Source organism: Neopsephotus bourkii, unplaced genomic scaffold (genome assembly GCF_033783945.1).
Source record: "Neopsephotus bourkii isolate Nb327-2 ecotype Australia unplaced genomic scaffold, CSIRO-AGI_Nbou_v1 NB_1542, whole genome shotgun sequence".
Taxonomy (NCBI): domain Eukaryota; kingdom Metazoa; phylum Chordata; class Aves; order Psittaciformes; family Psittacidae; genus Neopsephotus; species Neopsephotus bourkii.
This window is the reverse complement of record NW_026902018.1, coordinates 5,248,422-5,273,035: the sequence shown is the minus strand read 5'-3', so window position 1 is coordinate 5,273,035 and position 24,614 is coordinate 5,248,422. Positions and strand designations below refer to the sequence as shown.

General features: G+C 41.8%; 2 protein-coding genes across 3 annotated transcripts; both read left to right on the top strand.

Moving 5' to 3' along the window:
- Positions 1 to 2,261: 2,261 nt before the first annotated feature.
- On the top strand, positions 2,262 to 12,163 carry LOC133221667 (solute carrier family 2, facilitated glucose transporter member 11-like). The gene is made up of 12 exons (XM_061370763.1): positions 2,262 to 2,450; positions 2,557 to 2,655; positions 3,363 to 3,523; positions 3,998 to 4,122; positions 5,010 to 5,139; positions 6,088 to 6,236; positions 7,590 to 7,777; positions 8,814 to 8,924; positions 9,569 to 9,670; positions 10,026 to 10,101; positions 10,447 to 10,574; positions 11,322 to 12,163. Exons 1-12 carry the CDS (start codon positions 2,277 to 2,279, stop codon positions 11,526 to 11,528), a joined length of 1,650 nt encoding a protein of 549 aa, XP_061226747.1. The 5' UTR covers positions 2,262 to 2,276; the 3' UTR covers positions 11,529 to 12,163.
- Positions 12,164 to 15,831: 3,668 nt separating this feature from the next.
- Positions 15,832 to 24,283, top strand: LOC133221662 (solute carrier family 2, facilitated glucose transporter member 11-like). 2 transcript variants are annotated; one of them, XM_061370755.1, is made up of 12 exons: positions 15,844 to 16,079; positions 16,268 to 16,366; positions 16,959 to 17,119; positions 17,983 to 18,107; positions 18,463 to 18,592; positions 19,200 to 19,348; positions 19,717 to 19,904; positions 20,723 to 20,833; positions 21,362 to 21,463; positions 22,372 to 22,447; positions 23,506 to 23,633; positions 23,971 to 24,283. In XM_061370755.1, exons 1-12 carry the CDS (start codon positions 16,056 to 16,058, stop codon positions 24,175 to 24,177), a joined length of 1,500 nt encoding a protein of 499 aa, XP_061226739.1. In that variant the 5' UTR covers positions 15,844 to 16,055; the 3' UTR covers positions 24,178 to 24,283. The 2 variants fall into 2 exon arrangements, with proteins under 2 accessions (XP_061226740.1, XP_061226739.1); XM_061370756.1 differs by lacking the exon at positions 23,506 to 23,633 and having other exon boundaries at positions 15,832 to 16,079.
- Positions 24,284 to 24,614: the final 331 nt, after the last annotated feature.

Here is a 24,614-nt window from a genome sequence, read left to right as displayed (position 1 = left end):
AAAATATTCTGTCATTCCTTTGGTGAAGATTAGAAAAATTACAGGAAAGAGAAGTGAAGCAAAGAAAACAAGGCAGTAAAGATACAGGTTAGAAAGCAGGGGATGAACTGAAGAGACTGCCTGGGCAGAGGGTGAAGCCTGGGAAACACAACTGGGACCTATAGGGCAGGGAAGAACTGGTTAAAACTGGGAGAAGTCCTCTGGTATCCAGAGGTCCGCACCTTGGCCACCTGTGTGCCTACTCCCATGAGTTGGAACTGTGCCTTTCCCCAGAGCCCTAGCAGGACAGGGGCTGCATGTGACAGTACGAAACACACCTAACATTCAGACTAACATCCACTTGGGTGCCTGAGTTTCAGAGCCAGTCCTGCAAGTACATGTGTCACGAAACACTAATTCCAACATCAAGCATTTTTTCTGACTACGGCCCCAAGTCAGGTGTCTTTAGAGTGAGGAAGCAAAGACAGGCAGTGGTTACATTTTAATTGAAGTGTTTAACAAGTTGGTTAACTTTTACTGAATTAAAACACCTTTGACTGAAAAAAGATGACACTTTGTTCGGGTCAATTTTTTTATCATGTGAAGTGTTAGGCAAAAATATATCTTGAAATATATTCCTCAGGGGCTCACAGTTCACATTAGTGTTTACAGATTAAAGAACCATGCACTGTTGTATTGATTAAAAACCATCAGCATCTGAGAAAAATAGTTACTACTGTTACTACAGACAATGGTCCTCTGCACAAGCCACCTCTCACTTCTAATCCAGCTGGGATTGGGGTTCTTTCAGGCACCAAAGACAAGAAGTACCCCAGCCTGGGGAAACACCTAATGCAGCCTCTCACCAGGAGAGGGAATTTCCCCCTAAGCTGTTTGAATAACCTGAAAAAAAAACTTTTTATAGAACCATCTTGGAGCCTGCCAGATAAAGATGCCCTTTGAGAATTATGGATAAAAGTAAAGATGCAGTTTATTTGTTTTACAGTCAGGATTTAAAACTGAGATTCAACTTTTCTAGCATCTGCCATATATTATAGGGACACAGACTTCAACTTTAGGCAATGCCCATTACTCTTAAAATGTTACCTGACCCCATAATTCAAAAGTTTAATGGACAGGCTTAGTCAGCCTTGCCCAAGTTAGGCTTCAGAAGGTATGTTTGCTGTACTGAGGTTCAATGTAGCAGTCAGAACTTTTCCTTTGAATGAGATAACTGATTACCCAACCCATGACTTGGGCAGCTCAAGCCAGTCCACTCTAGTTTAAGCCAGTCCCTGGACTTTGGCTTCCATCAGTGCTTTTTTTATGGTCCTTTACTCATCTCCTGCAGCTCTAGTTGCCTGTTAGTTGCTACTGGAGCTTCTCTTCCCGAGTGACCTGGAGTGAATGCCCAGCATGCTGAAACCATCTGCAGTTTCATCAGTAACCAATTCAATAATGACAAATCAAATAGCAAGAACTTCATGACAAGCTAAATGGAGTGTAAACACCAAGAAAGAATGAAATGACATGTTGAAATATTATCTCAGGCTCCTCTTTCTCTGTATATAGAGTGACTTTTTCCAAAGTAACCAAAGAAAGTGTTAAGAAAGACCTAGGCTGTAAGCAGAAAAAACTACCTTTGCATGCAAATTGGTATATGGTTATCTTCTTTTTCTTTAGCCAAATTGTACATATTTTTTTTCCTGCTGCTATTCTAAAAGACCTGTTGCATAAATTGAGTACAGAAAGAAAAACAAATCTGAATTAGGTGTGGCCCAAATAATAGCACAAGTTCATATCTGAAAGATATCAAATGTCTTGCAAGGAATTGTTTTTTTTTTTAAAGCAAAGAAAACTGGATTTAAAAGCACATTTCTATTTAATGTTCAATACATAACTGGGAGTTCAAACAAACCAAGTTTGTTCAGAGCACAGCAGCCAAAAAAAATATATGATTTGATAGATGGAGGAGGGCTGGAAGACTGAAAAAGTCCTCCACAATGAAAGAGTTATGAGTGGGAGGGATGGGGTATGCATGTATCACAGAACTGTATTGTATTCTATGTATTTTGTATACAATTCTATTGTATTGTATTCTAAGCCTCCTATCAGATATAGTTCTAAGAAAAGATAAATAAACTATTAAACCAGGAATGCCCTTCAATCCCAAAATGTTTGTCTAGTCTCAGCCAAGTAACTGAGCAAAATACCCTAACCCTAACAATTGGAAAAGAAGGAAGGAGAAGTAGATGGAAATCATGCACATTACACCCTCTCCCACTAGAAGTTACTCTATGATAGTGCAGATTAAGTCAGCCAAAACTGGAGACAGAAGCACTGAAGTGTGTAACTGGATTCTGGGAGGCAGCTACAAGCTTTGTCTCTCCTCAAATTCCTCACTGTCCTGTGCTTTAGTAGCTGGTCTTCTATTTCACTCTGCACTGGCTCCTTGGTGTCAGAGGACACAGGTGTGTGGCATTGCTCAGGCTGCTGGAGTTGTGGAGGTGAACAGGACAGTGGGGACATGCCTGAATAGCTGTGCCAGCTTTGTTTGCTGCTTTTATTTCCTGCCAGAAAATGAGCTACAATCTCTTCCTCCTGGCTTTAGTCCTGGGTATTGGTGGAGGTTTCCAATATGGGTTGCAGATCTCCGTAATCAATTCTCCCGCTGAGGTAAGCATGGACAGCTCATGGGTTGAGCTACCAGCATGGATTTCAATGTTATGTGTTCCTGCCTCTATATGCAAGCACTAACAACTTCTTCATTTCTGCTCTCAAAACTAACTGTGGTTTCTTGGTTCTAAGACTGGCTGCTATTGCTCTTGTGTTTCATGGGGTTTTAACATCTGTCTGGTGTGACAGAACTGAGAAAGAGAAGGATCAGTGATATTTATAGTCAGCCATTTTCCCCTTACTGACATGGGCTGCTCCCAGGACATTCTCCTCTTTCCAGTGCTCAGGTTGTTCTTTGTACCATTTGCTTGGCCACACACACTAAGTTTATGTGACTGTTTGTAAGGTGAAAAAGGACAGGGACGGACTGTAGCTCTGGAACTGAGGTCAGCTCTAATATCTGCAGCTGAAAAAGTAAAATTAGGGGAGGTATTTTTCATCCTGAATGGTGCCAAGACCACTATCTTAGTGGCATTCACAGTTGATATATTGATATATTTATTCATTGCACTCTGTTGCTAAAACATTAACACATAGGATGTTAGCAGCAGAATTCCCATAGATTTCACTGGGGCTAAGGTTACAACTAAGCTGTCAATAGAAATGGATCAAGAAGACCAGTAAGTAGGTAAGAGAAGTAAAAAAAGTGATGTAGTTATGCAAAAGCATGTTGACTGAGTCCACTGTTTTCTGTTCTTATATTAAAGTACATCAAAAGTTTCATTCGTGAGACCTGTCTGAGGAGATATGGCTTTTCTCCCAGTGAAGAGATGATTACTTTGATGTGGTCCTTCATTGTGTCCATTTACAGCATTGGTGGGCTTCTGGGGTCCTTGTCTGCCGGATATTTGTCTGTTAGATTTGGAAGGTAGGAATAATGATTACATTAGTCTTTCTGTTTACAGCCACAACTGTCATGGGAGAAACAGTGCTTGTGAAGTGGCACAAGTGTGAGCAGCCCAGAGCTGCTTCAGATGAAGAAACAGAATGGCAAAATCTGCCAATGGCCACAAAGAAAACTGTACCTTCTCCCTTATAAATTCCAAAGCAAATCCATTCCAGAGAAGTCACATGAGGAGTAAATCCATTTAAAAGTGAATTTCACAGACAGCCTCTCACAAAGCTTGTTCCTCAGTGCAGATGCCAGCTCCACTAGAGACATAAAACTATCTTATTAGTCCACAACAAAGTTTTCCCATTCCCATTTCCCATTTACTTCACTGCAGCTAATCTCAAAAGCCAGCACAGAGTCTTCAACTTGGTACACTTTATACAACTTCTGTAAGGCTGCATATGACACAGGGACACTATTTATGCTCATATGAATTTAAATGAATTCCAGGAAGAAGGCCATGCTTTTAGCAGATATCCCTTCCCTGCTGAGTGCAGCTCTGATGGGGTTCAGCCAGCTGTGTGGATCCTTTGAGATGATCATCATTGGAAGATTATTTGCTGGAGTGTGTGGAGGTAAATCAGCATTCCTATCTATGGCATTAAGTAGCTGGGAGAGCAGTGACTGACGGACACAAGGATTTACCAGTCTGAGTATGCACATCACAGATTTTCACTAACTCTGCGGAGGGTCTGCTTTCTGAATGCATTTTTAACTAAATAATAAAACACCAATGTCATTAAATTAATCAGGTGTGACATCTCCATTCCTCATTCTTTTATCTTTATATCCAATCCAGACAGAAAGTACTGCCAACCTGTGAAAAAACCAAAGCATGCAATATTTCAGGGGAGCATGCTCAGGCAGTATAAAGCTGACCTCTTGTTTCTGTAGCTGCTTGTTGTGGCTGATACTGTCTTCCGTATTACAAACAAGGGTATGATTTTCAATCTGGGCAATTCTTCTTTCCAGATGCCTCAGAAGGTTACATTGTGTCTGTGTTTTCAATTCCTGAGCAGCTGGATATAGATAATACTAACCAGCAAAAATAATAGAGAAACAATAATTCATTGACTGAGCAAATGAAATATAGAGCATTTGTTAACTTGCTGGTTTGAAGCACAAATCAAGACACATAGCATCCTGAATAGGCACTGAAATATACAATTTAAGACTAAAGGGAGCAACAGCAAAGATCTCCATGTGGCTGTAGGAAACACTATAGGAGAAGACCAGCTTGCTGAAGAACAGATTTCCCCAGGGGAACATACTTGCTTAATGAAAGATTTAGGAAAGGCACAAGGCCACTGTATCAGGAACATGCTTCAGGTCATGCAGAATGCTCAGCATGGCAAGAAGTTAGCCTGGAGCGTCATCCTATATGCTTTGCCCATAATGGTCCACTCCAGAACACCAGACCTTTGGGAGTTCAAATTGCCCTGACAAACACTTGTGATTGCAGGTATAGCTCTGAACATCCATCTCATGTATGCCGGGGAATGTGCCCCGCGGAAGCTCCGTGGGCTGGTTGCTGTAACTGCTTCTACTTCCATCGCCATTGGAAAATTTGTAGCATTTGCTCTGGGTCTCAGGTAAGGAGGTCTGAGATCTATGTCATTTCTTCTGTTACTAAAATACATGCATATGTTAATGCAAGCCTATGGACAGGCTAATTAGTAACTAGTTTTAGACATGTTTTCAGGGTACCCTATGCAGCCAGACTGAATTAGCTCAGCCTGAACTTCTAGCTTAAGTCTATGAGAAACAGAAATCATACAAAATATTTAATCCTGAACAATGATGTTGCTTCCTAGCAAAGAGAGATAAAAATACTGATAATAAAACCTTTACCAGATTCAAATGGGTTTTGAAAGAAATCCATCTTTTGTAAGAAATGACGTCTACCTTTAATATTTTTTTTTTTTAGAAGGAGCAGGGAATATCAGATCCATCCCAACGTAATTGAAAATACACACAAGCCAGCACACCCACGAAACCAGAAAACCGTGGTGGATTCATTCCGCCCTGCACAGGCTCCTCTGCCTGTCCTGTGCCAAAGATGGTCTGTCCTGTTCCCCTGGCACGTGTCTTTCTGGCCACAGTACTCTCAAAAAACCAGGAAACCCAGCAGCTGCTACATGGGGCAGTCAGTAGCAGACTGATAACCCGTGGATCCTGTCTTGTAATTTGAGGCTCTTGGGATCAGTAACAGACGTATAAGCCAGGGCAGGTTCCTTCTTCACTGTTGTGCTAGGACACAGTTTACCCCTATGGGCTCCAGCTGTGCAGGAGGGTGCAGTCAGCGGTGCTGCACTCATCACTGTGCAACAGCGGGCAACACTGTGTAACTGGTGTGCTGCGGGCAGCAGCACTCTGCTCTCCCCTTCCACCTCCCATTAAGGTTTTCATGGGCTGATGAATGCTGGAGGCTGTTGGGTGAGAGCTGCCCGGACACCCGCAGCAGCGCCAAGGGACCACCCTGTGCCTGTGTGTGCTCACATGGTTGCTCAGCTCCTCTCATTCTGCTGGTTCTGTTTCAGAGAAGTTCTTGGAGTAGATGCTCTCTGGCCAATTCTCATGGCAGTCAATGTGCTTCCTGCCCTCGTTCACCTTCTCACCCTCCCCTTCTTCCCAGACTCACCCCGCTACCTTCTCATTGACAAAAAGGACAAGGAGGGGTGCATCAAAGGTAAGGAAATGAGGCACAAAGTATTCATTTCAACAAAAAGTGAAGAATACAGTAAAGCCCCACATGAGCCTGGAAGAGAGTACAGTTGGGAAAAAGACTTCTGGTCTTTTGGCTCTGAAACCACCTTCAGCTTTGTCATGGTTTAAACCCAGCCAGCCAGCTCGTTCACTCACTCCCCCCCCTTTTCCTCCCTCTTTATTTCCTCCCCCCCCCATCTCTGCTCCCAGAGGGATGGGGAGGAGAATCGAAAGAATGCAACTCCCATGGGTTAAGACAAGAACAGTCCAGAAATCAGTGTACAACACAAATCACCACCACTACCACCAACGACAACAATGATAAGAGAAAATAACAAGGGAAGAGAATACAATACCACCCACCGAAAAACTAGTTCGATCCATAAGACCCCGTATCCTGCCGGGTAACTCCCAGTTACCTCCGGGGCATGACGTGCTGTGGTATGGAATACCTCTTTGGTCAGTTTGGGTCAGGTGTCCTGTCTCTGCTTCCTCCCGGCTTCCCCTCCTCCCTGGCAGAGCATGAGGCTCACAAAGTCCTTGGTCAGGGTAAACATTACTTAGCAACAACTAAAAACATTGGTGTTATCAGCACTGTTCCCAGGATGAAAGTCAAAACACAACGCTGCACCAGCTACCAAGAAGGAGAAAAATTGACTGCTACTGCTAAACCCAGGACAAGCTTGAATGAAAGATGGCCTCCTCTGGTTTGGTATTAGTACTCTCTTGGCATTAGTATCTCCCTTACCCTCTGCCAGGATCTTCTGAGGGATGTGATCACACAGAGCTTGTACTTTCATGAGTACAGATTCTGCCCTGAACACTCAGGCTGTGGATATGGTATCTTCTGGCTCTGTGTAAGAAAGTGAAGCTCTTTACTGTCATGCCTTATCTGTAAGCATTTCAGTTCTTCAATAACTCTAACACCAACTACTGACATAAACCCCCCCAGTGGTTGTTCCTCTGTTTAAGTGTCGAAAGAGAGAACTCTTGGATGTAGATTTATTTTTTAATGTAGGTGTTACTTTTCCTCGTCTGTATTTTCATGTATACCCTAGCAGGAGTGTATCCAGGGGAGGATTGGTAAGTGATTTACATTGAAACACAGTAAGCAGCTATTACCCAAAGGTGAGGTTGTGATTAAGACTTATGGGTAAAAATATACAGAAATGAACTGGATCTGTGTCTAACCTGAACCCAGATCTCTAGAAAGGTCATACAAGCAAAGAGCCTGAAGCTCAACTAAGACACTCGGCAAGGCAGGAAGTAACCCTCTGAATTAATGCCTGTGCTGGTGAGCTTGGTCCAGGAGTTCTCTCTTTTCCTCTCCTTCTAGCTGTGAAGTGGCTCTGGGGAGATGGTGATCATATGGCTGAAATAGATGACATGATGGCAGAGCAAGAAGCCATCCATGACGAGAAGGCTAAGAGCATGTGTGACCTTTTTCGTGACAGACCTGTCCGCTGGCAGTTCATCACTCTTTTCCTTGTCTCATCATGCATGCAGCTAATTGGCTGCAATATGGTACGTGTGCTACTTTGCTTTGCTTTTACTGCTTATTATAGTATTTTGCCATGGAAGTCTGGGACCTGGGATAAGTTGAGAACCTTCTTTTAGCAACTGTCATCTGAAGACATCTCTATGAATGACCCTGTTATAATAAGAGAATGGAAGGGGATAAAATAAAATCTCAAATACCAAACAAGTAAACAACAGCATAAGCCTCTCTGCGTCTCTGAACTCCAGAAGGCACTGCCCAAAATTGTTCAGCCATCTCAGTACAGACTGAGCATTTCTGTATTCCTGAATCTTTGGGTTTCTTTCTAACTCTTTTAACTTTGCACTTATTTTTGATTACAGACAATTACAACATCCCAGTAACATGTGTAACAGTTACTGATATATATTCTGTTATACTTTTTTTTTCTGGAAATATATCTAGCTATGTTTCATATCTCTGAGCATGGGAATAGTTACTGTATACAATGAGCTTATAGTGAAAGCATAGAAGTTTCAAAATCCAGATGAATTTTGCAAATTCAGAAAGACTTCAAGATTAGTAAGACTCCTTTCTACCCTCACTAGGGGTGCAGTAACTATACCATAGAGGACCAGTAGAAGCTGAGTATATTAACAGTGGAATTTATTACGCATTATGAGTGCTTACATCTATCAAAATCTTCAAGATTATGTAGACAGAGAATTAAACCATTTGCTTATGTATTGTCCACATTTCTGTATGCTCCTCATCCAAAGTACACAAAACACTAAAACATGCAAAAGATGTCAGATAGATAGAATTATAACCTGTAAGACAAGACAAAGGTAGTGCTAAAAGCAAAAAGAGAAGAAGGTTGTATTTGTTACTGAGTTCAAGACAGAGGTGCCTGTGAAGCTGTTCTGCACAAGTAAGCCTCATGGAGACAGTGAGGATTAGTTACTGAAATGAATATTTTCTCTTTTGTCAACATCTGATTAGTTATTTTCTGTCAAAAAAGACAGAAGCTACTGTAAACATGATCACATGAGTACAGCCTTCACATCTTTCTGTTCTTCACAGGTTTACTTTTATGCATACAGTGTCTTTATAAATGCTGGAATCCCCCCTGCTCAAACCCACTATGTCTCCCTTGGAGTTGGGATCACTGAGATCCTTACCACACTGATGTGTGTAAGTGGCCCTTCAGCTGAATTTCATTCTGCTATAATGCATGGCTCACTTCAATCTTTGTAACTACTGTAAATGGAGATTCAAGGATCAAATGTTCTGCAACAAATCAACTGCAGCATTTGCACTGATCACATAAATCCTCTCCACACACCCTGAAAACATGGGCATATGCAATTTATGGGAGGAAAGGATCTTCTCTCAAAATCATGACCCAGCCTGAGCCATCTTTGGGAGTTCCAGTTCCCCCCTATAGGAAAGGCAGATACAGTCCCTGTGTCTACTTGCTGGTAGGACACTGTGTCTACTTGTTGGGAGGCTGTAGGATTCATGGCAATTAACACGCATCTCCATTTTGCTGAGCTCCCAGCTGTCCTTTGCCACCAGAATGCCACCTCAGATCTCTTCTGCTCAGGTGATAACTCCCTGCGTCTCTGCATCTCTCCACCTTCCCCACCCCTGTGCCTGCAGTTCCTGCTCCTGCTCAATTCCCCCCCCCACACCTTCACTCACTCTCCCACAGGAGGTACTACATAGCAGTCTCTTCAGAGATTCTGTGCCTGCCTGGTGAAAACAGCTCACCAGTGCCTGTCCTTAAGGTCTGTGCTGTGTCCTGTGGAGCTGATAGCATGTCCTTCTGGTTGCAGGTTTTCCTAATTGAGCGTGCAGGACGAAAGACACTGCTCTGGAAAACCTACACTGTTATGGCCTTAGCTTTAGGGTTCCTCACAGTCACGCTTTCACTACAGGTAAGACCCCACTTACTCATTATAGAGCTGTGTCAGGTCTTGATGTTTTATTTTATGGCAGATATCATCACCATTTCCCTCCACCCAAGTCACTTTTTAGTCAGAGTAGAAGTATTTTTGAGGCTAACCATCATTGTAACAGGGCTGTTCCCACCCATGTACCTGCAGATTAAAGCCAATGGCATTATACTACCATGATCACTGTCAAGATTATCTCTTTGTGAAGTTTCTGGAAGTAGAGGGTACAGATGTGTGTGTAACATAGACACAGTTAGCAGTGATGAATGTTTCTAATGGAGCTGGATAAATACAATTTTAATTTATGATATTATTTGCTTTTCATTTCCTACCATAGGATGCATTTTCCTGGGTACCATACTGCTCTGTTGCACTCATCTTTATTTTCATCATGAGCTTTGGCATGGGGCCAGGTTGGTATTTTCTACTGGAATGGTTTCATATACTCATTCCTTCCTCACTTCAGCCTTTAGGAGAGGTCCCAGGTGTAGCTGTTCCACAGTTAGTGTGAATCCCTACTACTGGTTCAGCGCAGGGGTAGATATTCCCCTCCACACTGTGGTAGGAGGTAACACTTCATTTCATATTGCATTCCTACATGCCTTCCTCCTGAAGAGCCAAGCAGCACCTCAAACACTTCCAGGTCAGTTAAAACCATTAACTTATGTGGCAGTGGATCAACTGTGAGTTGCAGAAGCATCTTCCAAAATTTCTAAACTTCCTTTTTTCTCCAACATGGTTATTTTTTTTTTTTTCAGCTGGAGTATTATGCTCCTTGCCCACAGAAATATTCATTCAGTCGTACAGACCAGCCGCTTATGTTTTTAATGGTACTATAAACTGGATCCAACTTTTCATCCTTGGACTTTTCTTCCCTTTCATTGTGGTAAGTGCAGTAGGGTGTTTAGCTTCAGTTCAGAGGAGATTACACCTTTCTTGAATCCAGAGCATACTTCTCTTTTTCAACACTTCACACACAGGACAACTCAAACTAATTGCAGTTCTGATGCCCCTTTCTTCTTACCCAGATATCTAGTGAAAGCACTAGATAAATTCTAGATACTACTAACACTATCTACACAGTTAGAGTGTGACACTGACAAACACTGAAGCAATGACAGAGGCACTAACAACTGTTCAAGTCATTTGAACGTCATGAGGGGTTCCCTTCTTTTTCTCCCCTCTCCTGTGTGTTCATCTCCTTTGGGGTTAATTTGGAAAATGGGCAGTTTCAGAGATCTCTCACTGCACTTGTACATAGCAGGAAACAAAAGCCTTTGCAGTTCTGGGCTGTGCAAGGAGGGACAGAACTAACATGCTACCTACCTTACCCAGTCTACCACAGACTAAGGACAGAGCAGACAGAAGAGTAACTGAAGCTCAGCGCTTCTCTAGATTGTCAAGCAAGGACATTCAATTTCTGCTGAGCATAGAGCTTTCCTCCTTAAAACAGGGAAGGAGAGTTAGTTCATCTTACCACTCCATGCCATTTCCCAGGTGGCAGCAAGCAGGATTTACATCGAGTCCTTGACCAAAATTTTTAATAAACAGAAAACCAGAAACTCCCTATCATAAGAGAAAGAGATCTAGATCAGTTTATGTGAACACATTTTGTCTCTTTCTTTTCCTATAGGAAGGTCTTGGTAGTTTCTGTTTCATCATTTTCTTGACATACTGTCTGTCCATGGCTATCTTTGTCTTCCTGGTGATGCCAGAGACCAAAGGAAAGACCATGCTGCAGGTCATGGAGGAGTTCAACCGCCTGAACTACCGTGGAAAGAAGAAACACACAATTCTAGAGCAGAGTAACTGCTCAGTGGTGACTGTTACTAGACTTTAATAACAAACTCTCCACTCTTATTACTGTAGTGCCCAGAAGCCTCACTAAACAAGACAGAATCCACCTCTCCACAAACAGCAAAAAAAGTGTACTTTAAAAATAATCACTTGCAGTGCAGGATGAATTTGGTGGCTCTCTCCAGCTGCTGGAATATGAGCTGAATTCAGTCCTCTGCAGAAAAAAATTACACACAGTCTACAAAGATATAAGATCTTTGTTAGTCCCTGCAAGTTAGCAGCTGTGTAACAGAGCACAGGATCTCCTACTTTCCTTACCAAAACCAGGACTCAACAGTTACTGGAGGAACTGAGTGTGGAAGGTTCAGATGTACAGCATACTTGTGAAACAGAGAAAAAGAAGACAGAGCTTTCACACTGAACAAGCCAGTGCTGCTGAGCTCTGCCAGAGAAGGAGCTTCAGTCCACATGAAAAGAAGTGTTTAGCTCTTTAATCCAGTGCAATAAGAGTACCTTGCCTGTCAGCAGGCAGAACTGATGCAGTTTCCTCTTCTTAGAGTTAGACTTGAGAGCAAGTACAAGGCATGAGGACAACTAGGACTTTCTTGAGGAGCTTATGACCACACTTCTGTGACTTGCAGCATGGTCTTCATCCCTTTTAGTTTGTTGGGGTTTTTGTTTCTTCGTTTTTTGGTTTTTGGTTTTTTTGTTGTTTTTTTTTTTTTATTTTGAGGAGGGGGAAAGTCATTGCTATGTCTGAAGAAAAAAGGTGTGAAGGAGATAAAAGGTCCTGGTGTAAAGGAGACACTATGCTAGAGCAGTATCCGAGCATAACCTGTTGCCTCAAGTCAAACTTCTTGCTTGGTAATCAGGTACATTGCCTAGATTTTGGAGATTCTTCTACTGGGACAAACAGGGATTTGCCAGCACTGGAAGAAAGCAAGACACAAAGAAAGTAGAGCTGCAGGAAATCATGAGTGGGCTCATCCAGACTGGGCAAGTACTCCTTCATTCTCAAAACTATGTAGCATGTCTTCAGACTAGAGCTATTTTATGTCAGAGAGGAGGAAGACTGGGTTTCAATGGGATTTTGTTTCCAAGGGTACCTGGTACTGATGAGACAAAAAAGAGTAGTGCTCCTCCAGTAGAACCCGGTTTGCATGTCTGAGTGTTTGCTTCTCTCTCCAGTCCTCTGAATACTCCACATTTTAATGACAAAACATGGTAACAAAGGCTTCGGTTTTTGTATTCATTGCTATAGGATGTGACACATTCTTGCTCTTCATGCTTCAAGTTTACTGATAAATAAATAAAAAAGCAGTGTGTAAGAAAACACATCATGCTGATCATACCTGGATTTGGTTGTCATGACACTGAAGAGTCAGGGACACAGAGCCCATCCTCTGGGACTATATTGTTGGGGTCAAGGAATACCGTGTCTTTCTTGTTCTGGAAATGAGATTTCCATTACTGAATGTTGCAGATACTGCACAATAAAATTTGCAAAAGGACCTGACTATTGAGTGGTAGTTTCTTTCACAGCCCTAAGTCTGTGCAGATAAAACTGCTATTTTATCTTCACATCAGTATTGTAGCAGTGCTGAGAGGTAATGCCAAGAGCAGTAGGCATCACCAACATAGCCATCCTTCCTATGACAATCATCATAGTACAGAAGAAAGCTAGACAAAGTTTATAGTTTCAAGGCCAGAGAACACGGATTGAACAATACCAGAGCAGAGCTGACCCACATTCCTGCTTCTGGGCAAAACTGCTGAGGGAAAGAAGGAAAAAACAGCAAAAAAAAAAAAAAGGAGAGAGAAGGAAAGGATTAGGTAAGACCTTGATTTTGTTAAAGTCTTTATATGTTCTGGTCTTTCTCAACCGTACTGGTTGCCAGTGAGGAAGTTTTTAGTGTTTTACAAGACACTAAAGGGGTCAGAAGCAGGGAAGTGCAGTAAATCATTAACACTGCCATCAACCAGCATGGATTGGGAATAAAGGTTAGAGAGGTACTTGTGAATCTGCAGCATATCTGTTTGATTTCCAGGATCACATAAATGCAGTGCATGACATCTTGGAAACCAAAAGCCCTCCAAGCTAAGGGTATTGTGTGAGTTAAGCACCAGATCTGGAATAAGTACATTTCTTGTAGAGCTCAAATCCTAGGTGAAAAGACTCTTCTGTTCTCTTCTGTAGGGAAATAAATAAGAACCGTATTATGCACTTAAGTCTTGTTTTTCCCATAGTACAGCACTGAATAAAAGGGGGAAGCCAGATAGAAATGAGACAGCAGTGTGAATATTCTGGGAGAGATATAGACAGGAGGAACAGGACTCTTCAGGGACTGTTTGATCAAGCAGATCTTAAAATCTGGCCACACAGTGGTTCCAAACTCCTTCAGAAAGAAGAGCTGCCACGTGTGTCCTTCCTTCCAGCAGCCACGCTTCCCATCCTCAGCTCAAAGAACAAATCCTCCTTTCCTCTCTAGCTCATTCAGGCTCCCTGATCATGACCCCACTCTAAGGTGCTTGAGCCATGCTGTCTGAGTCTAGCAAAGTGGTTTGCTGTTAGACTGGCAGAGCCCCTCTAAAAAGGGAAAAGAAAAATAAAGACACACTTGCATGAGACAGTGCAGCATGAAAAGATCTAGAAACAGAGATCTGACATTCAAATTTGATACAGGAAACAGAAGTTAAAAGGAAAGACAGAGAGAAATGGCAAAAGAGAGGGTTAATTATTTCAAAAGTAGCTTTTAGTGTGCCCTGACAGAAAGCAGGAAGTAACACTGGATTGTTCAAGCATCTCATTTGACCTTTCTGTCCCAGGACTTGGGATCAATAAAAGTTCACGAGAGTTCAAAGAGGATCTTTGAGTGTAAAGAGCAAATACAAAGACACCATCCTGACCAGCAAAGTCCCTGTGTTGCTCATCACTGGGGCCTGGAAAACACACAAGGGGAAGCATCACTACACACTTGCTCTGCTCTTATTCTTTTGCCTAACACTATTATGGGATAGCTCTGGGATACTCTGCTGGACACAGTTCTGGTCTGACCCCTGAGGATAAAGTGGGTGGTGGTGGTAAGAGAGGACAGGGGATAGCCATACAATCTGGCTGCAGTCTTCCCTTTGACAGCGAAACCTTTAGCTGAGGAGGGGGCAGTGGCCAGTGTTGAAGTGACTGGAAACTGAGAGGAGGAATTTGTAAGGAACAAGAAAAAAGCTAAATAAAAACAGGGATTTTTGCAGTAGTAATTAAAGAGGAAGATAGATTCTGGGGTGTTTTAGAAGAGGAAGTGATAGCATTTGAGAAGTCTGTGCCGAGAGGCGAAGGAATGAAATACATGACCACACCTGATGAGGAGGTAACAAGGATTTCAGGAATGATGAAAATGGAATGGGTGAAAAGATGAATTCCATTTGAATTATTTCACTGTACTGATGTGCAGTGAGACACCCAAGCAGAGGGTTTGGAGAGAGCATTACTGGGACATGGGGAAAGGTCAAGGTGTGACTCAGCAAGCTTGCCCTGTGCTGCAGGGCACACGGCCCAGAGGACAGCATGGGTTTGCTGTCAGTCACTGTAATGTGACAAGCAAACTGTAGGAGGAATGTCAGCGCTTCCACTGTGCTCCTGAGCAAAGCTGCTGCTGCTTTCAGAACCACAGCCCCACCTTCCCACTGCCCCTTTCAGCACTAACCACAGACAGTTAAATCTTTGTAGTGCAGAGTGAGCTCCATTGTATTCAGTGTAGTACAAAATCTTACATGTAATACACAGAAGCCTGAAGGAAGCAAGAAGTAGCTTGCACTCTGTAAATAGTCAGGTATTTGGCTGATTAAAAATAATTTTCTTAAGGTGAAAAGTACTTCAAAAAATCAGTTCTCTAGCCAGACCACAATGAGCATCCCAGTCTGGCACACAGTAGCCACCTCCGTTGTACAAAGAGGCAACAGTGAGGCTTCTGAGTGGGTCTGGAAACAGTAACCCTGACTAAAGAACTGGGTGTTCACAAGGACCCAATATGCCAACATTCAGAGATTCACCAGTTCTGCAACTGGAAAATCATTCAGATCATTTCAAGCAACGGAAAATGTTACAGCATGCGAGAAGAGGCCTTACAGCTCAGCTAATAATACTAATACTCAAAACACTAAGTGGCTTATCTCTGTAGTAGACTTGAGAAAAGGAAAAACACTCAGCCTAAGCTGCATGTCAGAGAGGTGAAGAGAGACTGCTATCCTGAAGGAAAGATGCAACACCATCCGACCCCTCACAGGAACATGCAGTTGCTTTGGCAGTACAAGTGAGGGGGATGCACTCCCAACAGAAGGATAAACATCTACCAGTGTTGCAACCAGCCTGGCGTATCTGGGTCTTGGAATAATTAAACCAGCAAAAAGGGGCCCTGGTCACTGCTGGAAGAGGACACAATTCACTAAAAGCCACAGGGTTAGAATTTAACTTCTGTGACATGATCCCCACTTCTCAGAATCTACACATAGAAAACATACCTCTCATCTGACAGACCTGACAAGGGCTCTCAGAGCAGGCAGGTTTCAAGGGCAAATGGCTGGTTTCCTCTCAGACCTGGTGAGTACCTAACTTCTTGTCTTCTAGCCCTCCTCACTGGCAAGCAGCATGATTGAAAAATTCAAAATGGGTGTTTGCATTTTACAGTAAATCATAGCAATGTGAAGGCAGAACATCTCATCAATTGTCTCCTGGTCTAAAGCCAGGAGGTATCAGGAACTTACAATGTGTTTCATCACCTTTGGCAGGTTCAGTACCGGAAGCTATTGCTAATGATTATGGTGCTAGGGATTGGGGGAACCCACCTGTCTGGTTTTCAAATGTCTGTCATCAATTACACATCTCCGGTAAGCAAAGACTTCACGAGATCACATCTGTAACTGTTTGCCACGGCCTTACTCTTTGAAGATGCTCTAAAAAATCTGTCAGGTGTTGCTATGTGGGTTTATTCCCAGCTCTTTCCAATGCCATACTGCCCACTGGCAGAAGACAAAAGGACTTTGCATGATTGTTAGGAGCTGTGCTCCAAAGACAACTTCTCACAGAACTGTATGGGAACAACATATTGAAACACCCTCCTCAAAGATTATGCCATGGAGAAAAAAAGATTAACAACTAGCTGACTGACTCTCAACCTTCAGTTCAGCCCTTTTCTCCTTATAACTGCTACTTGCAATAGGAGCAATTGCCCTTCACCAGAGTCAATAAAAGGTCCCACTATTTTGGTGTAGGAGTGCCAGGGTTCAACAGACTAAAGCGTATAATTGCGTTTTGAAAGACTATCTCACACTATTAGTCTGTATGGGAGGAAATGTCAATCCTAATTTGCAAACAAATGTCCCATAGTCATGCTTTTACCAATTACTGTTATTCACCTGTTTTAAAGTTATAAACATTATGAAGAACTACTGTTTGTGAAAATCTCTTTTTCTGTCCCAGTACATTCAGAAGTTTATCAATGAAACTTGGCTGGAGCGATATGGGTCTGTGCTGCAACAGGAGACACTCACATTATTGTGGTCCTTCATCGTGTCTATGTATTGTGTAGGTGGAATGATAGGCTGTCTGTGCAGTGGGTTCCTAACAGCAAAATATGGAAAGTAAGTATATTTCCCAATAGCTAACAGAGGCTGCAACAAGGGAAGCAATTAAATCTCACTCAGCTAATATAATAGATGTCAGAATTCTCACTGCCCCCTTCTGGTGCAGAATTTGCTCCACTCTCTGTGTATAACTGCCCCTAGGTACATTAGAGAGACAGGAATATGCAACCATTTCTGATTCCCTTGTCATGGTTTTGGTGCCAAACAATTCCTGTATTTTCACTGAAATTTCAGTACAAAATAAATCTCTGAAATGTCTTTATAGGGCAATAACGCCTTCTGGAGCCCAACACCACTGTAGTAATGCAATAGAGGATAGATATTCTGTAGGCAAAGTTTTTATTTCCTTTTTATTGATCACAGCCTTTAAAAAAAATGCACAGGTTCATTCCTCTGTAAGAATAATATGAGTTTCAGCAAGGATAAGAGAAGTCCCTCAGGCCCCATTCAGAACCCTCTCTTTGAGGGTGGCCATAAAGCACAAAGCCAGAACTATCTACCTTGAGGTGGATGGAGAGTGAAGCATATTCTCCATGAAGCTGACTTTGCCCTGGTCTGGGGACAGACACAGTGTTTGAGATGGGAACCTTATCCACAGTAAAGAAGTGAGAAAGACCATTCCTTATCAATATTTATCCTGCAGGAATTTCCTTCATCCTCATGGCGTGCTCACATAGTGTTAGCATGTGAGCAAAGAGGAATCATTTCTCTGCAAAGACATGACTTTCCTAATCTGATATGGTTGTCTTGTAAGCATTTGTTTAAATTTGGTCTGTAAATCCAGAGGAGAACAGACAGACAATAGTCAAAGATGAAAAAGTGAAACATGGATCACACCCACATGTTGTTTGCTGTTGCAGGAAGAAATGTCTGCTGTTCAATGACATGGTCCTCATAATAGCCACACTGAATACTGGCTTCAGTAGGAGAGCCAAATCTTTTGAGATGGTCCTGATTGGGCGCTTCCTTGAGGGCTTCGGTGCTGGTAGGACTCCCCACTACTCCATGTTAATGTGACTCCTTTGGGGTGGATACAGCAATCTTCCTGCTGGGAGTACCCAGGCATGCACAGTAACCCCAGTGCAACAAGGAACAGACTGGGAAAAGGTAAGATGAGCTGTCCTTTGCCTTCAAGAGGTCTTGAGAGAGAGATCTGGTGGATTAGCTAAACATCTTGCTTAAAGGAAAAGGTACATTTTTAGCCTATTATTGTGGAGGATATAGAGCAAACAGTTCAGAAGAGAAAGGAGAAAGCTACCTTTAGGTGAAGGAAAAAATGAAAAGGGACCATCTCTCTTGCTTTCTATAGCTTTAGCTCTTTTGTGTCTTTTTCATTTCAGGAATACACTTGAGCGCCCATGTTCAATATGCTGGAGAGATCTCACCGAAGAGGTTGCGTGGCTTTGTAAATGTGAGCTCCTCTGTGTTTCTTGCATTAGGAAAAGCTGTCGCAAGAATTCTTGGATTAAGGTACTTATGCTACTCCTTCTCATCCTGTTTTCCATTTATTTATCCTCTGTATGGTAGGGAAGTGTTGTTCTCCCAGTCCTAGAAATGGATATGCACTAAGGGTGGGGTTTTACTTTGCTTAAATACAGCCATAATAATGGATGCATTTACCTCATACCAGTCACTGAGGTTTATGTGTCACTGGGGAGAGAAAGGCCTTTCTCTTGGGAAAGAATGAATCCATCTCTGGAGGTGCGGTCTCTCTGCTGAAGTTAATAAGAAAAGTTGTATGTGAACACTTTCAGTAAACTTTTGGGATCTAAATCCTGCTGATTACTTTATACCCTCACTCAGAATTGCAGTATTGCTTCAGAAGGCTGTTGCAGGATATTCATACTCCACTGATCTTTACAAAAGAGTCAGATTACAAGAAAAATGTCAGTCCTGCAGTAGAAAGTATGAGCCTGTTTTCCTTTCCCAGCCTAAGCATCTTCCATTTCAATTGATCTTTCCAAGATACGTGTGTACATTGTGTCTCTTCAACTAATATAGGATCTAGGAAAATACCAAACTAGTTATGGATTGTAATTTTACTGGACTATAAATACACTCTAACATGCTTTCATAGAGATCTTTTAGGAACTGAAGACATGTGGAATGTGCTATTGTCCTTCTCTGGGTTAGTGGCATTGATTCAACTGGTCTTTTTGCCATTCTTTCCTGAGTCCCCTCCGTATCTCTTGCTGCAAAAAGGAGACAAACCCGGTTGCTTGAAAGGTAACATAAAACTTCAGATCCTTAATTCACTAAACCATAACTCTCAGTAAAGTGAAACTAACAGAGGGGGTCAGCTTTTCTAACAGCCAACTACAGATTTCTTGATAATTATATTATCAAATTCCTCTAGACTAAGTGCAGTCATCAGAAATATTTAAGATCTACCCCTAAATACTACAGCAAGTTAAAAGCCATTTCCAGGGAAGTCTCAGCATGTTCCAGTAAGCAATATGCTAGTCCTTTGCTCAGGGACTGATGAAGCAAAACAGACTGAACTGCAAATGCTTAATGTCATTAAAAGTTGAGAAATACAGAACTCTGAGTGGATCAGATGATGGGGAGTTTATTTCATTCTATCTCTTCTTTAGCCATGAAGCAACTCTGGGGAGAAGGGAATTATCTCACTGAATTTGACGACATGATGAAGGAAAAGGCTATAACAAAAGGCACCAAAATCATGAATGTTCTAGAGATGCTGAAAGAACCATCTGTGTATCCACAGCTGGGCACCATGCTCCTCATTTTACTGAGTCTGCAGCTCTGTGGCTTGAGTGCAGTTGAGTATACTCTATTTCCATGCTTAGATCTACTAAGTAACCGAAGCACCACAATTCTAGCTTCTCATTTTTTTCTGAATCTACTTTATTCCCCCTCACACAGAATGCACTGTCTGTGAAGATCTGTGGTATCATCACTAGTATTCTTCACATTTCCAGGGAGCTTCTCAGGTGGGAATACAAGAGATCCAACTCAGCATAAATTCCTGCAAGGGCACTGTTGTGTTCATTCCCTTGCTGGTATTACCAAAGATTCTGTAGAAGGGGTTATAAATACCCTAAGGCTTGCTACAACCCAGAGATCTCTTTATCTAGACTTCCAGCTCCACTTTCTGACCTCTGCAGTAGTAGACGGTCAGCTATTGCCATTCAATTGTCATTCCATTTGATAAAGGAGGTTTATCCTTTAAGTAATTTCCTTTCAGTTGTTTTCACATAAATTTGGCTGTGCCCAATACAGCCCAAGTTAAGAATCATTCCCCTGCCTGTCATTTTTATCACTCACCTATGGGTCTTTCTCCAGAAACACTGCACTCTGCTGGAGCTTGCTCATTACAGTTGCCAGCACTGTTGGCAGAGGAGGCACCTCTGTGTTGGTTGGTTATTTTTTTTCCCCCTGGTCTTTCAAATACCTTTTCTTCATCTCCATTACCTTTTTGAATTTTCACATCTCAGTCAAGTATGTTCCCTCCACTATGCCCCAACAATGTACTGTTGCTTTTGCAGTGATGACAAGTCTTGTACTAAATGATGCTGGGTAAGCACATCTCATACCTATTGACTATGCTTCTTTTTGGAATTTTTTCTTGTTTCCTAGATCACATTTTACACCTCAGAAATTTTTCAGACAGCCAACCTGCAGGAAAGCATAATCCCATATGTATCTCTAGGAGCTGCAGTTTCTGAGCTCGTCTCTCTCATCTTCTGTGTAAGTCAGACCTCGCTGGGGCTTTAAGGGTTAAAGTATATATGAGTTGGCTCTATTCTTCCTTAAAGAAAATGAATCTTCTCCTTATGAACTAAAGAATTTTTCTGTGATACTGCATAAACCAGTCATTGTTACCATTCACTCCAAATTTTGTCCTACCTTTTACATATTTCTTTCCATCTTCATTCTCCATCATCTCTTTTTCATTCAGATATAAATGAATTACAATTCAAACATAAATATGTGTACTTGTTTCCATACATTTGTGTATATCTATCTATTTGAACGGAGTCATGCTTCCACTGAATACAGTATTTATGAAGAAGTAACTGCAGTGCTGGGCAGCAATGGTAATTCATAGCATTAGAGAGGCTGGAAGGAATTCAATAAAATAACAAACATTGTATCAATAAGATTTGAGTTCTCTAAAGTAAAAAAGAACTCAGGAGGAATGCTTGAGTTGTTGGATGCCTGATAGCTGGATTTGGCCGTGCTGCCAGTGAGATGCAAGTTTTCTCTACTCTTCAGAGCTCCATTATTGATCGCTTCGGACGCCGGATACTCCTGTGGGGTGGTTATTTGCTGATGGCACTGATACTCACGCTGCTTGAAATAAGCCTTTTACTGAGTGTAAGTAAATGTCTCTCTGGGAGTGGAGCTGTGTCAGAACTCTTTGTGCAGGGTGGCAGATAATCAGCCTTAGCTTTCATGTCCAAAATAGTAGGTCAGGATATCTTCTGAATATAAACGCAGCCTCTCTGCAAGGGTTTTGTGGACCTGCATTGTAGCTCATCTTTTTTAATCAGGCTTTCAAACAGTCAGTGAGAAACATTTTGTAAAGTCATTGGCCTGGCAGAGCTTTCCTCCAGCTCTGATCTCTCCAAATCTCTCATGTCTTGTTCTGCTGTCTTTTAAATCCATGATGAGCATCCATGCTACCACCTTTCCCATTTGCTATCCCATGCCTCCTGCAGCAGAAGCAGCATGCACTGACACTTCCAAAACCCACCAGTTTCCACCCTTGATAAAAGTGATCCTGCTACATACTACAGCTTACTAGCTACTTCTAGTTGGGATGGTGGAAAGTAGTGAGGAACTCAGTGTCATGGCTCCAGTAGTGCCAGTGTTCACACTGCATTGCAGTTGTGGTCTCCTACACTTTCAGCTTCTTTCTGCTTCACAGAGATCTTATGGTTCACAAGAGACTTAAACATTTCTTTGAGGTTGTCTAACTCAGTAAGATAATCAGGTTAAATCAGTAACAATTCTCCACATATTATAATTAGCTTGGAATTTGTTATTTGTGTTTCAGACCAGGGTGCAGTTCAGCTCACCTCTGTAGGTAGGACACTGCAGGCTGCTCCTGGCCTTCCACTGCATTCAGTACACAAAGATAAGTAGCTCTAGTGAGCACCTACTACAGAGCTCAGTGTCATGAGCATTTACATTAATAATTGCTTCTCCTGTACGTTTGGATCAGCCATGCTACAGCTGTAATATTAATTTTTATTCACTTCCATCCTTTTGTCTTTGCCTAGGATCAGTTCCTCTGGATGCCATATTGCAGTGTTATTCTTATCTTTTTATTCATCATTGCCTATGGGTTAGGACCAGGTGAGTACAACAATTAAAAGCAACAACCTTGGACCACATGGATAAGCACAAGCCATGAATGTATGGAAGTAGAACTAGACTGCGTGAATATACCTTTGAAAATCAACAGCTTAGTTTGCACTGCAGTGGTGGGAGTCCCAATTTTTGATGAATTTACGACCCAAGAAACAATTTTCTTAACAAATTATTTGAAATTATTCAGACCCTTATGGATCAGAACCCTGTTTCCTCGCACTGAAGCCAAAAAAAAACCCTTGTTAATCAATCCACTAAGACTTGTGTTGCAGGGTGTCAGTGCTGTTCAGTGCACACAGGCTCAAGTGCTCCATCCTCTGTCTTTGCCTGTGGCAGAGATAGCCCCTTCTAAAGTATCAGAGTTTTCTCAACTTACCTGTAAAATTCTACTTTATTAAAGAATGACACCTGATAGCACACAAAGTCTCTCTGTTAGCATTGCTCAATCCTTTCTCATCCCCTCTTAATGCCACTCTGAACCACATACATCAGTACACTCGAGGTCCAACCTTCCAGCTCTCTACTAGGACCTTACTCACATAAAACCAGTACTACTCTGAAAGGTCCCTGAATAAGCACAACTTTAAGTTATTTCAGTCTCCAAATTCAAACGGCAGCCTTTATTATTAAAAAAACCCTTTTAATTAAGCCTTTATCATTATTAAGACTTTATTATTATTGTATTATTATCTATGAGGACCATGAACATCTTGAAAACCTAACAGAATTCCCATGGTAGCAAAGCTCAGGTGTCTCCTACAGGCAATGGAGAGAATAGGCCATTCAGGCCCTTCATCTCTATATTTTATACATGTTAGGTGGATAGAAACTGCCCTTGAGGAGTACCTGACTCTCTCCATGGACCACCAGAGAAGTCTGTAGGGGAATTCAGATAGAGATGGCTGTGCTGCCCAAATGTAGGTGATCTCACAGTAGTCTGACTTACTGGGGCTGTGTTTGACCAGTGACACCAGCTCATTCACTTTGAGGAAAATGGTTAAATGCAACAAAGTTTCTATTGCTTTTTTATGTTTTTTCCTCAGCTGGAGCCATCACATCCGTCATGAACGAAATCTTCACCCTTTCAACAAGGTCCTCTGCTTTTGTAATCGGTGGACTCATCATCTGGCTAGGCCTCACTTTCACAGGAATGATTTTCCCCTTTGCTGTTGTATGTAATTTGATTCAAATATTCTCGTTGACCCTATCAATTTAAACTGGTTTTCTAGGCTGCTCTGGATAGGGAGTAGGATGAAATGCCTTGTAGATGATCAAAGCTGTGAATCTCTTATTCCTACTGGTATAAGGAGTCCATCTACATAAAACACTTCCCTCAACTTCAGACATCATCTGCTGCCTCAAGACTAGATTAAAAAGATAAATAGATACTCCTTTTGTAAAATGAACTTATTCCTCATTTCACAGGGGCAAATCAACAGTGTTCGAGAATTTTTAGAGGCAAAGTGTTGTCAGGGAAATCACTCATCTTGTTCTATTTTTATCTCTAGATGTTCCTTGGTCCTTTTTGCTTCCTCATCTTTATTGCTGTCCTCGTCATTTCAGCGGCTCTCATCTACCTGTTCCTCCCAGAAACAAAAGGGAAATCAACCTCTGAAATCACAGAGGAATTCAAAACATGCCAGGTTAAGAAGAAACGTCACCAGATTGTGGAGAAGAATGCTACTGAAGAGAAGACATTCTGCACCAAGCTCTGATAGGTCACCAAGCAACTCTCACTGACAAAAAGCCCTGTCTCAAAATCAAACTGAAAACTAAACCTTAACATGGACTTTTCTCAATAAAATGTAATGCAAAATGTAATCCAGAGATAGCTTGTCATTAATCCAAGTAGTCCTATTTATCTTTATCTTTGTTTTTCATGGTGAGAGACAATGGCTCCTTCCTAGAACAGCTAGGAATAGGCAGGAAGACATTAATAACTACAGATACTTATCAAAACTGGCACATGGAAAATGTTTTCAAGTGTAACACATCAATTTTATCTCAATTCTTTCTCCTATGCTGTCATTTTAAAGAAGAGAATTTGTCTCTGTCTTATTTTGTAAGAAAGCTCTGCTCAGGATTAGGAGTATAAGAAAAGATGAAACATAAACATAGTTCTTGAAAATTATTTTCATGTGATCTCCTTATG